Source organism: Bombina bombina, chromosome 6, assembly GCF_027579735.1.
Source record: "Bombina bombina isolate aBomBom1 chromosome 6, aBomBom1.pri, whole genome shotgun sequence".
Classification (NCBI taxonomy): domain Eukaryota; kingdom Metazoa; phylum Chordata; class Amphibia; order Anura; family Bombinatoridae; genus Bombina; species Bombina bombina.
Window position 1 is genome coordinate 180,920,246 of NC_069504.1, and position 15,719 is coordinate 180,935,964.

The window sequence follows — 15,719 nt, forward strand, 5'->3', positions numbered from 1 at the left end:
CTCCAAGCATTCAGTTTCAGAGAATCTAGATTTGGATGAAGGAAGGGACCCTGAAGTAGAAGGTCCTTCCTCAGAGGGAACTTCCAAGGTGGAAGAGATGACATATTTATCAGATCCACGAACCAGATCCTGCGAGGCCATGCAGGAGCAATTAGGATAACAGACGCTCTCTCCTGCTTGACAGGAGCAATAACTCGTGGAAGGAGGGCAAACGGAGGAAACAGGTATGCTAGATTGAAGATCCAAGGAACCGTCAGAACATCTATCAGAACGACTTGAGGATCTCTTGACCTTGAACCGTACTTTGGAAGTTTGGTGTTCTGATGAGACGCCATCAGATCCAACTCTGGAACTCCCCACCTGAAGGTTATCATTGTGAAAACCTCTGGGTGGAGAGCCCACTCTCTGGGATGAAAGGTCTGCCTGCTCAAAAAATCCGCTTCACGGGGGGCGGAGCCAGCAGCCGAGCAGGGTAGATGTGTTTCAGAATGCTCCTCCAGAAATTTACCTAAAATAGTGGCAAACCGGGTTCAATCTTTTACAAATCGGCCCCAAAACTGTCTCAGAACCTGCAGGACTATCTTATCACTTTATTTTTATGCCGGTATCTTCCTTTGGCTGAAAGGGCCAGTTAGGCAGCGCCTCGGTCTTTGCGGCCTACTGAACTTATAGCAACAAGTATGGAGGAAGATTTTTCAGCCATCCATGAGGCCCTACGGGAGCTCAACTTACAAGTCTCAGCCGTTTTTAAAGATATGGCAGTCAGCTTAAAGACTATCATGGAGCGACGGGAGATACCGATCCACACCACGCTAAGCATTACAAACCCACCGATCCTCATAGAACAATCCCTCATACGAGTAGAACAGCCAGTGGAAACTACGATAGACCCTCACTTTGACATACCCAAACTCCCGGTGGGACCTACGCAATTCTACCTCCGCCCTGCTCTGGGAGATATGATAGACCCAGTGAGACAGGCTACTAGATACTGGATAGTACAATCAGAGCCCCACTTAGAATCTGGACAGTTAGACACATTGTTTGAGCCACGGGGCCAGAGGGAGCTCTTGTCATCAACCCACGGCGCTGTAATCAGTGATCAGATACCTATTCCCGTGAAGGCAGTTTCGGCTGAGCGCTATAACGGCTCCACTGAAACGCTTATCTGGAGAGATCATGGAGCGCCTGGTCATCTACCTCTACTTATGGGAAAATTTGGGTCACATTTCTCCAAGTCAGCTCCACATACTCGAAGCACACTGCCTCTGATGTCTCCCGGAGCGGCTAGCATATATTGCCGCGACCCTCTGAGGGGCCCTTTTGATCCAGGAGGTTATTCACTCTGCCCTCTTGCTTGATCGACGAGATTCCACTGAGTCACTCTAACATTATCGGCATTTAGGTTGTTAGGATTACAGCCTGCTGACCCTGCTGGATATATCTCGCACGTTCTGACTATTGCAGATCCCCGGTATACCAGAGCGGATCTCCACACGAGCTGAACTCTAATGTCAGGATAAGGGAATCTCTATCCTCAGAATGTGAACTTGGGCTCTGTGCCGCTATGTTTGAGACTCATTGATCTTGGGACCGTTCAGTCCTTTTACCTGCTGAGGAGTCGCCTTTATCTTATTTTAGTTCTCTTATTTCTCATTACACATTTACCCCAAACTTTGCTCAATGACTCTGAAAAGGAGAATAAGGCTGGAGTGGGATAGAGAGGATATTTATACACCCTCAAAGACCTTTCCTCTAGCTCTCAGGAACTTAAGTGCTCATCCATGACAGAGATTGTTTCTTATAATTGAAGTTTGTGGTTAATACTTCATCTTAATAGTGTTATTAGTATATATTATGTCCCCATAATCTGACCTCTTGAAAGTAAGTGCAGGGGTTAGATCATTCCCATAGCCTGATCGTTTACACATCCCTGACCCCAAATGTCCATGTGCTCATATGTCTGCTAAGACATACAAAGCTTATTCTAAATTTAAGTCTTTTCCATACTCCCCTCCTAAGCTTATATGATACCTTAAAAATGTTGTTTCTCTATGTGCCAGCTCTGTCACTCATAGTAAATATATGTGCAGTAATGTAATACAGTTATTTGCTAGTTCTATACCACATTATATTATACTTGCTCTTATTATGCTCCAATATTATTGCTTCACGCCATTAGAGCTTTTTTGGATATGACTTATCTGGATACACATATATATAAGCTCATGCATATCTTGGTACCTAAAGTTTATTTATCTTCTGTATGAGTGAATTTAATGAGTCAGGTAGCACTCAGTTTCACTAAGGTATCTATCCTCCTGCAAAGCAGGTTGTAGGAGATAGTACTTATTACACAACCCTAGCTTGATAGTGCAAACTGACGTAGTATGGTTAATATTCATATTGTGTGCGTCTGCGTAACCATGTATATCTATTACACATCAATAATATATATTGTCAAGGAGGAAAGCATATTTAGATGTTTTATTACTAAAATTGAGCCTCAATATTATTGTTTGAAAGTTATTTGAGCATTGAAATGACTATGTGCATGGCTGCTTTGTCTCTGTTATCTAAAACCCCTACTGCTATATATAGATCCCCGTCTGTATCATAGCTATACCACTGGGCTAGAGGGGAGGTTATGTGACTTATGTGACTTAGAAAGTTTTAATTGTCAGCGTCTGGCTATATTTAATTAGATATCCTATATTGTGCCTGCCTAGTGCGTACACATAAATGACAGCCCTACAGCTTAGACATATTACCATACTTATCTCTATGACTAACGTATAAATAGAGTTTACTCCACAATGTGGTTATATATGAATGTCCTTCAAGGCTTGCTCCTATAGTGTATACTGACTTAGAGATTCACTAGCTATTATTTTTTGAAATGCCTGTACTCCACTTCTAGTTTTTACAGCTTATCTAGATGTATGGGGTAAGTAGATAATATCCTTTATGTACTATGAAAGGAGAGCCACATACATACTCTCATTATTCGGACATTGGCTTTAGTTGCAAGCTGCTCTCATATTTCAGCAGAGGTGCAGAATTAGGACCTAACCTAGTGTACATTATATATGCTAGCTCAGTGGGATTAAGCCCAACTTCTCATGGTTGACTAGCAACCCATCTACACTCCCACCCCTCAATGGCTGTCATGTAGCTATGTCTACATTTGCTTCCTTACGCATACTACCTGGCTCCGCCCTCCCCTCCCCTCCCCCCCCTTTATTCCATTATGAGCGGCTCTCGCCCGCTGCATCCCTGTGCCCCATGAAACTATACAACTAACTCCTCCCTAGCCCAAATTTTAACGGAACAGATACCTAAATTTACTTTTTATTTAGTTAGGAGAGGACCATTTTTGCTTAGATTATTCTTATGATATTGTATAATAAAAACTGAAGTCTATCTATAAGTTTGCCCACAATTTATAGTAACACTAGGGTTATTTGAATATATTTCTCTTCTAATTGTGTTGTGTATACAATTATCTGTGAATGTGTAGGGGCATACCCCTTGGTTATTATATTTGTATATGACTTCAATAAAAAATTATTATTAAAAAAAAAAAAAAAAAAAATCCGCTTCACAGTTGTCCACCCATAGAATGTGGATAGCAGAGAGATGACAATATAGAGACTCCACCCACTGAAGAATGTGAGTCACCTCCTTCATTGCAAAGGAGCTCTGAGTTCCTCCCTGGTGATTTATGTAGGCTACTGAAGTGATGTTGTCCGACTGAAATCTGATAAACCGGAGCAAGGCTAGCTGAGGCCAAGCTGTCAAAGCATTGAAGATTGCTCTCAACTCTAAGATATTTATAGGAAGAGAAGACTCCTCCGAATCCCCAGACCCTGTGCCCTAAAGAAGCCCCAAACCGCTCCCCAGCCTAATAGACTGGCATCCGTGGTCACAATCACCCATGAAGGTCTCTGGAAACAAGTGCCCCAAGACAGATTATCCTGAGACATCCACCACAAGAGAGAGTCTCTTGTTAGAGGATCCTCTGCAAAAGATTTGAATGGTTTCCGCTCTATTGACTGAGTATGCATAGCTGCAGAGGTCTCAGATGGAACCGAGCAAAAGGAATGATGTCAATAGAAGCAACCATCAGACCAATAACCTCCATGCATTGAGCCACTGATGGATGAATCGTAGACTGGAGAGAAAAGCATGAAGCAAGAAGTTTGGATTTTCTGAAGTCCGTCAGAAAGATCTTCATGGACAGGGAATCTATAATTGTTCCTAAGAAGCATACCCTTGTATCTGGTACAACGGAACTCTTCCCCAGATTCACTTTCCACCCGTGGGAACGTAGAATAGACATCTCTGTATGAGATTTTGCTAGATGAAAAGATGGCGCTTGATCCAAGATGCCATCCAGATAAGGCGCCACAGCAATGCCCTGGGACCTGACCACTGCCAGAAGAGCCCCCAGAACCTTTGTGAAAATCCTGGGAGCTGTAGCAAGGCCAAACGGTAGGGCAAAAAACTGGAAATGTTCGTTTAGGAAGGCAAACCTCAGGTAGTGGTAATGATCCCTGTGAATGGGAACATGAAGCTACACATCCTTAAGATCTATGGTCATCATGAATTGACCCTCTTGAACCAAAGGAAGAATGGACCAGATGGTTTCCATTTTGAAGGACGGAACCCTGAGGAATTAGTTTAGACACTTTAAGTCCAGAATGGGACAGAAAGTGCCCTACTTTTTGGGAACTACAAATAGATTTAAAAAGAATCCTAGACCCTGTTCCTCTAGAAGAACTGGAATAATCACTCCCAGGTATGATAGGTCCTTTACACAATTTAAGAAGGTCTCTCTCTTTATCTGGTTCGCAAATAACCTTGACAGGTGTAACTTGCCCCTGGGAGGACAAGATTTGAATCCTATTCTCTAACAGTAGGATACTATATCTATGGCCCAAGGATCTGGGACATTGCGTATCCAAGCCTGCTGAAAAAAAGAAAGCCTGCCCCCTACTTGATCTACTACAGGATCGGGGGCGATCCCTTGATGTTAATTTGGAATCAGCTGAAGGCTTCTTGGCTTGCTTCCCCATATTCCAAGGCTGACCGGACCTCCAAGAGAACTTGGATTGATCTGATTTAGAAGAGGAAGACTTCTGTCCCTTAAAGTTACGAAAGGAACGAAAATTAAAACTTTGGCGACCCTTAGGTCTATTCTTTTTATCCTGAGGTAGGAAAGAGCCCTTTCCACCTGTAATGTCGAAAATTATTTCAGCCAGACCTGGATCAAGCCAAACAAGGTTTTACCCTTATAAGGCAAAGATAAAAGCTTGGACTTGGATGTAACATCTGCAGACCAAGATTTTAACCACAGACCTCTGCGAGCTAAAACAGTGAAACCAGAAATCTTAGCATCCAACCTTAAGAGCTTGCATGTTGGCATCACAAATAAAGGTATTGGCTAACTTGAGATCCTTGATCCTGTCTTGGTTCTCCTCTGCAGAAGTTCCTCTTCTAGGATAAGATTATCGCACCTATAAGATGCTGCCCCCGCAACTGTGACAATACTAGCAACAGGTTGCCACTGTAATCCCTGATGAATGTTCATTTTCTTCAAAAAAGCCTCAAGCTTCTTATCCATGGGATCCTTGAAAGCACAACTATATTCAATAGGAATAGTAGTTCTCTTGGCAAGAGTAGAGATAGCTCCCTCTACCTTGGGCACTGTGCGCCATGAATCACGAATAGCATCATCAACAGGAAAAATCCTTTTAAGAACAGGGTGACGGAGAAAAAGGAATCCCCGGTTTATCCCATTCCTGAGAAATGATATCTGCAATACGATCTGGAACTGGAAACACTTCCACAGATGAGGGTACATCATATACCCTATTTAATTTACTTGACCTCTTTGGATTCTTCACGACAGATGAATCAGCTTCATCCAAAGTATCAAGAACTTCTTTTAAAAGAACTCAGAGGTGTTCTAACTTAAATCTAAAATTAATCTCCTCTGAATCTGTAGCATTGGTCATTACAGTATCAGAATCATATAACTCACCCTCAGAAGCCACCAAGGAATCATCCTCATCAGATAACTGGGAAAAACGGATTAACGTAGCCTTAGCGGAGTCAGAACCCTTGTTTACATTAATCTTCTTGGACTTTCTCTTGCATTTAACAGCAATTGGAAAGGCTGATTAGGCTGCTGACACAGCAGATGTCATCTGCGCAGCAAAATCCGTTGGCAAATAAACAACCCCAGAAGGAGGCTGAGAGAAATCGCAGGGCACTTCATGTGAAACAGAATGGGACGTCTGAGGAGATAACTGAGGCACGGCCTGGACAACATTATCCTGAGAGACAGACTCAGGAGACATTTTATCTTTAAACTGTAAAGTCTTGTCTAAACATGTGGAACACAATTACATAGGAGGCACAGAGGCACAATCTGAGCCTCCAAACAAAGTAAACATTTAACAAAATTAGCTGCTATATTTTGTTCATAGTAGCAAAAGTATTGAAAATTCTCACAGAATTAAACAAACTATAATATAATGCAAAAGAAAATTGTAGTACACTACCCCACTGCAGAATGAGATCAGAAGCAAAAACGCTACCTCTATATCCTCAGACTGACTAGTCAACTCACCACACCGGAACCAGGAGCTCCCACTAGCAACCGGATTCTATCAAAGGAAAAATCTAAGAAACTAGTCTATCCTTCTGACATCCCAGTCGGCAGGATAAAAATTTCTTCAGCAGCAGCTCCAAGCAGCACGCCACTCCGCTCCTCAAAAGCTCTGTGAAAAGCAAAGCGTAAGAGCGGAGAGACATGTGACCGCAACGTCACAAGTTTCAAAGCGTGTGAAAAAAGCGATACGTTTAAAATAAAATATTAGAATCTCCACACACAAATCCCTTACATATCGTCACTCTGTCAATAAAACAGACACACAATCAGGGAACTACAATGCCCCTGAAACATCCAGCCTTACTCAGCCTCAAAATCTAGAGCTAAATATCAATCCCTTTAATATTTTAGAAAATAAAATTCCACTTAGAAGTCCTTGTTAAAAAATGCTGCCCAAAACTTAAATTCTTATACACAGGAAATAAAGTAAGTCCCACATGAAAGAGCCACAGAGGATCAACCTCTAGAGTGCTGCCCCCCAATACCTAGGAGGCAACAGCAAATATCTTCAGACACCTTCTTCGCCATCCTCCCGTGATCAAGGCAAAGAGAATGACTGGGGGTTATGGGTAAGAGAAGTGATACTTAACAGCTTTGCTGGGGTGCTCTTTGCCGCCTCCTGCTGGCCAGGAGTGAATACCCCACTAGTAATTGGAATGAATCATGGACTCTCTATGCCATAGGAAAGAAAGATAGATAATCTCTTTATTACCCATTCCCTGTTTTGCATAACTAACACAGTTATATTAATAAATATATATATATATATTTTTTTTTTAATATAATTTTTATAGAGAGACAACAACTAATATTTTATTACATTGTGGTTACATCGTTCTTGGTTAAAGTGATCCCTCCAAAGGGGTATAACATGCCCTTTAGGTAGAAACTTGATGCAATCCCATAGTCTTTCCATATGTTAAGCCAGTGTCCCTCATTTTATACATTTTCAACCTAAATAATACATAATACAACCTGTCTTAACTTTCCTCACTCCCAAAAAATATAACCAAAAGTCTTGGGTTGTTTTCTGCTCTTTCTGCCCCTTTATCCAAAGTGAAGAGTGCCTAGGATACTTTTCGTTCAATTTTTATCCACTGTTGAAGTACAACTTTCAAACTGTTGACTATTATAACAAACCATGATATAAACACAACAGTGTCCAATAATTGAGTCCTTTAATCTTGTTGGTTTAACATCTTCCTCCTCCTTCCCATGGGACTCGTTTCTTCCAAGTTGTAACCTGTGATTCCTATAACCTTGTATTAAACAAAGCACCATTCTCCTCTCAGTTGATTACCTTGTATCTAAGCCTCTTCTGACAGCCCCTGATCACATGACATTTTATTTGTTATCTATTGACTTGCATTTTAGCCAATTAGTGCTGAGTTCTGCACAACTCCACAGAAGAGAGAGCACAGTGTTATCTATATGGCACACATGAATTAGCAGTATCTTGTTGTGAAAAGCAAATAAAAAGCATGTGCTATGAGGCTGTCTGTAGTGGCTTAGACACAGATAGAAATTTAGAGGTTTAAATGGTATACATTTTTGAAATATATCAATGTTAGTTGTGCAAAGCTGGGGAATGGGTACTAAAGGCATTATCTATTGTTATAAACAATCACAATGTTGGTATAGTCTGTCCCTTTTACACCCTACAAAAAGATGCAGGCACTATTTACAGAATTCAGATAGACTTGAAAAGCCCCTTATGCCATTATCAGCCCTCATTTAATTGAATTGATATGTGCATCAGTACTGCTTGATTCATACACAAGTACAACAACAAGTAATGAATTTGTTGATGACAGTCTCTGGCAGTACTTTACGTTCAGCATAAACTTACATGGCAGTAACTCTCTGTCTGCTGTTTCTGTACAGATGGGGTATGGGTAGAAAAGGTGACCTTTTTCCAATGGGTAAGGGATCATTCTAAAGGCTAAAAAGCAAAAAAACAAAAAACAATGCATTAATCTTTACGTGCATACAACACTGTGATTAGAAGGAACAAATATAACACATTTACTTTTTAGCGGTTTAGTGATTGCTGCAATGTGCACAGATTAATAAAATAACTATACAGAAGCCTGATCCAAGTTATCCCCAGATACTATCTGTGTTAAAATCTATCTAGACATTTTACAAACTGTTGGAGTGTTTAAAGTAAAATAAAATAATAATGATAGCTAGATCATATATACATGATAGACAGACTGAAAGACTGATAGATAGATAGACTGACAGAATGATAGACAGACTGATAGATGATAGCTAGCTGGATAGAAAGGTAGATAAATAGATAGATCATAGATAGATAGATGATAGACAGACCGATAGATAGACAGACTGACAGATAGCTAGCTAGATCATAGATATATAGATGATAGACAGACCGATAGATAGACAGACTGACAGATAGCTAGCTAGATCATAGATATATAGATGATAGACAGACAGACTGACAGTTTGTTAGATGATAGATAGACTGACAGTTTGTTAGATGATAGATAGACTGACAGATTGATAGATGATAGATAGACTGACAGATTGATAGATGATAGATAGACCGATAGATAGACAGACTGACAGATAGCTAGCTAGATCATAGATATATAGATGATAGACAGACAGACTGACAGTTTGTTAGATGATAGATAGACTGACAGATTGATAGATAGACATACAGACTGACAGATGACAGATAGATAGACAGACAAATAGATTGATAGATAATATGTATGACTAATTTCCAGGCACTGTTCACAGACTGAAAATTAAAATTCCTACAACCTTATTGAAGTACATTAACTTGTCTCCACAAACAAAAATCTGATTTAGTAAGCACAGGGAAAGCCATTTTTCAAGAAACAAAAATGTTATATTTTAAATTCCTCTTTTAAGCACAACAAAGAAAACAATATTTTAAGAACAGATCAAGCATTAGAATAAATTATTACAGGACATTGTGTACTGAAAACTGAAGGCACAGAAGCTTCCCAACCTTAAAAGTAAGATAACATTTTAAACAGGACATGGAAACAACACATTTTAAACATTGCAGGCTTTTGTTATTACAAAACAATTAAAATGTGAAATACAGTAAACCTAAAACCCATCATCGGCCAGTGCACACTACACTACTTAAAGGGACAGTAAAGTAAAACTTTTTTTTTAAATTATTTAAATAGGGCATGTAATTTTAAACAACTTTCCAATTTACTTTTATTACCGATTTTGCTTTGTTCTCTTGGTATTCTTAGTTGAAAGCTAAATCTAGGAGGTTCATGTGATAATTTCTTAGACCTTGAAGACTGCCTCTAATCTGAAAGCATTTTGAGTGTTTCACCACTAGAGGGCGTTAGTTCATATGTTTATGAGTTTAATTACTACCCAGTTTACGTATAAGCTACATACCTATAACATTGTTTCATGTTATAAATTACATATGAATAATTTATATGCTATGCAACTGAATATTTCCCTCTGTAACAGATCCATTGGGAGACACAGGACTGGCTCTAAACAATTACTTTCTTATCAATAATAGCAAGTGCATGGAATTAGGGCAGAAACAAAGAGAAAGATAAGTTAGCAGACAGAAACCATGGAGGTCGTCTTAAAGTCTGATTATTTGCACATTCTTACCCTGAACCACCTACTGTAATGGAAGCAGTTTATTGAGACTGCCTGTAAAATAATATTCAGCTTACAAGTAATTTTAAACCAGAACATCAGGAAAGAGTATTTAAAATGTCAGCAAGATGGCCGCACTAGTTTAGGTCTTTAGATAAGTACAATATTATAAGATAAATACAATGTTTATTAAAGGACCACTAAATACAGAGATTGCACAATTAACACATACATAATACAAAGACAATGCAATAACACTTACTTTGAATTTCAAATAAGCAGTAAAAAATGTTTTACTGACAAATTTATTTTTCACCCTTTTGTTGTCCGCCTGTATCATGTGACAGCCATAAGCCAATCACAGACTAGTATACGTATACTTTGTGAACTTGTGCACATGCTCAGTAGGAGCAGGTGCCTCAGAAAGTGTGTATATAAAAAGACTGTGCAAAATTTGATCCTATAAGTAAATTGGATAGTTTCTTAAAACTGTATGCTCTATCTGAATCATGAAAGTTTAATTTTGATTTTAGTGTCATTTTAAAAGAAATCACAATCTACTAAAGGAAGCAAAACCCTCTTCTTTTTTTGCTACAACATAAATCTAAAACATAAGTAATAACAATGTTATGATATCTCTTTATATATACCTCTGGTATACATTACAGCAGAAGAACAGATCACCAAATGAATGGAACATAAATCACCTGGGTTTTGGTCACAAAATGTAACAAACCACTGCCTGAGAGACTTGTCTATTATTCATGCAAAACGTATTTGTAATGTTAAAAATAGACTTTATAAAATGTGCAAGTATGCTCCATGTCCCTTTAATACGCGTGTTTCTAAAACGCTTGATAGGCTCTAAGCATTAGAGGCGCACAGTGTTTGAGATAGATGACATCAAAATGTGAGGTAATTGTTAAAGAAATGTTAATCTCACACGTCCATTGGCTAGTCCTTGTTTTTAAATCAAAACAGAATTGGTAAAATGCTGAAACCCTTGTAATGGGCATCACTCAAACAGTAAGTGAAGAACTCATGTGGAAAATATTTTCGCTTTACAGAGACCTTTTCATAAAACAGAAGGTTGCCAGAGTATAATGCAAAAATGTAATTACTTTATATCAACTCAAAGATGACAAAACATATTCATCATATTTATTGATTTAAAGGGACAGTCTAGTCCAAAAAAAACTTTCATGATTCAGATAGGCATGTAATTTTAAACAATTTTCCAATTTACTTTTATCAACAATTTTTCTTTGTTCTCTTGGTATTCTTAGTTGAAAGCTTAACCTAGGAGGTTCATATGCTAATTTCTTAGACCTTGAAGGCCGCCTCTTAAGAATGCATTTTAACAGGTTTTTCACCACTAGAGGTGTTAGTTCATGTTTTTCATATAGATAACACTGTGCTAGTGCACGTGAAGTTACCTGGGAGCCATCACTGATGGGCTAAACTGCAAGTCTGTCAAAAGAACTGAAATAAAGGGGCAGTCTGCAGATGCTTAGATACAAGGCAATCACAGAGGTAAAAAATATATAAATATAACTGTGTTGGTTATGCAAAACTAGGGAATGGGTAAACAAGGGATTATCTATCTTTTAAAACAATAACAATTCTGGTGTAGACTGTCCCTTTAAATCAAATCTATGGAATTACAATTAAGCTTCAGGTTGTAATAATTGCTGTAAATTCAGAAAATAACATATTACAGACAGGCATAAAACAATCTACTATTTAATAAAGTAATTAACTTATTTCAAACTATTTATAAACAAACTCAAAATCAGGTGATTGCAGAAATAGAATTTGTACATTTATGACACTTCAACATTTTATTGTTGAAAGAAATACAGGCTTGCAATTTATCGCGCCTCTGGCAGCCATGTTGTGTGGAATTGCTAATCAAAACCAAGTTGTCTCGGCCACACAAATCTTCACCTAATTGTGCTACGAACGTTCTCCATCTTTTTAGTGATGAAATCTATTATAAATATGTGGCACACACAGAAACTGTATCTACGGATGCTTTATGGAATCAATTCTACATTAGAGCAACCTGCTTATTTTTGATACATAAAAAAAATTATGATTTCTGTAAAAAATAACAAATGACAAACTTTCATGTCTTTTTTAGGGTTTCCCCACTGGTACACAAGCATTAAGATGGAATTCATGGTTTTCCCAGCACTCAGTTTTCTATTGTAGTATAATATACTATGGGGATATGTTGCATTTCCCTTTGAATAAGCATAAAGATTTAGCTTGAACCATATGGACATGTGTTACAGCAAAATACTCACTAGTGGATAATCACCTGAAACAAAATTTACATAAGACACTATATGAACGGTGTAAGATACAGTCTTACATAGATAAAACTGAATAAAGCCGAAAGGACAAAAAAACAAACAAATACACACCACCTCTATAAATAACTTTTATTGACACTAAAAATCTCTATTACAACCCAGGACTAATTTGAAAGACAACTACCCAAATGTAAATCATTAAAGAAAAAAAAAAAAGAATCCAGTGACCCTCCAAATATATCTGGTTCATATTTTAGAAGTCTAATTAATTCCCGATTTCTATTTGCAAAACGCTAGCAAGCAAGTGAACCCAGATTTCAGCAATTACTTCAGGCAAATTCTCTAAATGTATCCCATAAGAGAAGAAAGGAGAAAATAAATTCTATATATACAGCATTTTCAACAGCCTTGTATCATCAGTCATCCTAAAACTACAGGGAACGCAGAGGAACTCTGATATGACATTACAATCCACTGTGCTCTTACTTAAATGATACCAGTTCCATCTCTGGATGTGCTGCAATATGCAAATCACAGCTGTCAGCAGATAGATTTGTTTAGGCGTACAAATGAAAAAGAAGAATGCCTGGAGAAAAAATAGAACATTTGATTCAGAGTGACAGAGTCCTACTCACACACTGCATTTATTTTGCTCCATAAATCAATGCTGTCTGAAATGCATTTGTTAAAATAAAAACAGTATGTATAGGATTTCCTAATTTACAGCTGGGTAATTTGGAACAACATTGGTATTTTTTCTGAATATATACAAAACAAGGACTTGTCATATCAGACAGAAAGTATGTAGAGCATTTTACTGGCAAAGTTTCATCATGTCATATATTCAAATTGTTTCACTTAACTGCAGAGTTCTAAGATTGTCTGATGGTCACATTGGTAAACATTATTCAAGCAGAAACTTCTAAAATAAGGATTTGATTAGGTGTTCTGTAGCTTCCATTTACATTAGCTCATTGTGAGGTTCTTACGTCTACATGGTTCCTAGATGCTAAATGCTCCTTAGAAACAAATGCATGTGTTCCATAAATAGACCTGTAAGCCCCACTATATGGTCTCTATGGAGAGCTCCTTAAAGGCACAGTTTACCCTAAATTTCTCACCTCTTTAATTTGTCCACAATGATTCATTTTACATGCTGGAGTGTATCGAATTGTTTACAAAATGTTCCTTTGCATTTATTTCAGCTTTTTAAATAGCTGATTTTGCCTGTGGTATCCCTACCGATTATAGCCAGCAGAAGAAATGACACTCCCAGTGGGAGGCAGGAGAGACAAACAATAAAATGTCAAAACATTGTTTTCTCTAAGTATTGGACTTCAGTATATAGAGATAATATAAAGAAGCATGTGTGTGTGTACAGAAAGTGATACAATAATGAGAGCTAATTTCCCTGAAAGCTCAACTCATTTTGGTGGGTTGTGGTTTCAAGGAACAAACCGGTTATTTTAAATTAAAAAATAAACCTAGGGGGCGTGTCCTAACAGCGATCGTAGCCGGTCGCATTCTCCAGGAGCTCTGATTGAGTAGCTTAGATTCCGCCGAATATAGGCAATATAATACAGCCAAAATATGGAAATATTGTTATAACATTTATTAGCTCCTCAGAGAGCTTATCACTGTTTTCGGCATTGTAATTTTGACATCAGACCTCCGGATCGGACATCAGGGGCCTGGAGCGTCTGTGACAGCAAAACTACAGACATTACCACTATATACCATTTCATCCGGAGATAACCGCAATGGTGCACATGGCGGGAGAGGCCATTTCACAGCCATTTGATGCGAAATGGGAGAGAATTGAGAAGCTGTTTACCAGGATGATTGAAACAGCGCCATTTGACCGCTTAATGCAAATCATACATAATAGGGAGACTTCTGATACAATACTAAAGGAGCCTACAACCACAAAATACCTTGATGGTACAGAGCTCCCGTTGGGCCCCCCACGGCCCGAGCAGCAACATGCACTCACAGAACCGCAAAAGACCTATACAGCAATTCACAGCATGCTCGCTACTAAGCACTTACTACAAGCACACCCGGTTCCAGTAAAGCAACAGAAAAACAACTTTAAGCACCGAGTGGAACAGGATGCACGAAAACTCGGCTGTTTTGATCCTCTCCTATTGAATATGTGCCTTCCAATACATACTGGGACTAAAGACCAGAGAGAGTCTCAGAAACCACCGGAGCAAGATACAGCGGGAACATTTCGGAAAGATACTTATAATCAGCCTCCTTTGCTTACTGAATCTGTGTGGAGTCACATTGAGCTGCCGCTTCACCTCCCACTACGGTCCTCAGGCAAAAGGCAGCAAAATATATTAAAAGGGACTAAACCTAGTACTCGAGAGGGTGAAAACACTCTCCACATAGACAAAGGGTAACACTTGGATTTGATGTCCGCATACTGCTTATGAGTACCCTGCCTTACTTTCCTCATAACAGGACTGACCCGAGTTCTCTTTTCACTTAAAAGACTAATTATGAAGGGCAGCGGACTGGAATGAGTGTATTTGCCATTTTCTGTTTATAATATTACCTAGTTTTGGGGGGGGGGGGCTGTTTTTGTTGGGATACTTTTGGATGTATTCAGATGCTCCCGTTGGGGCTCTGTGCTTCCTTTAAATACTTCAAGGAACTGAGGTCAGCTTTAGAATGTTGAATAATTGCATAACATCAGGTATGGTAACCAGCTTTATCCAGATAGATCTCAACCCTCAGTTCATCTATGTCTATCTCTACCTTTTCTTGCTGTTCTATCACTTGTTCTTTCTCACGTTATTACTTTGAAGGGAAGTTATTTATAGGATGTTACATAACTGTATACATGGTCTTCGCCTGGCGGCCCGCAGCCGGGGCCACAGAGGTCAGAAACTTTACATTTCAGATAGCGCATGTAAAAGATTCTTACTTGTCCCAATACTATAGAGAATTACTGAGAGAGAAACTCCTTGTAATGGCAGAATTAAAGATTAATTATACAGATCGTTGCTTAGTCTTAACAGAGACAACTACACTTTAATATCATATATCCCCCAGCTGTTGATGTCTAGTGGGCAGAT

General features: G+C 38.7%; 1 protein-coding gene across 3 annotated transcripts in view; it reads right to left on the reverse strand.

Moving 5' to 3' along the window:
- The window catches only part of ST7 (suppression of tumorigenicity 7), a 489,358-nt gene that overhangs the window by 7,063 nt on the left and 466,576 nt on the right, over positions 1-15,719 (reverse strand). For all 3 annotated transcript variants that reach the window (XM_053716687.1, XM_053716686.1, XM_053716688.1), the window contains exon 13: positions 8,529-8,621. In XM_053716687.1, the coding sequence (XP_053572662.1) occupies positions 8,529-8,621 (93 nt within the window). The remainder of the gene's footprint in view (positions 1-8,528; positions 8,622-15,719) is intronic.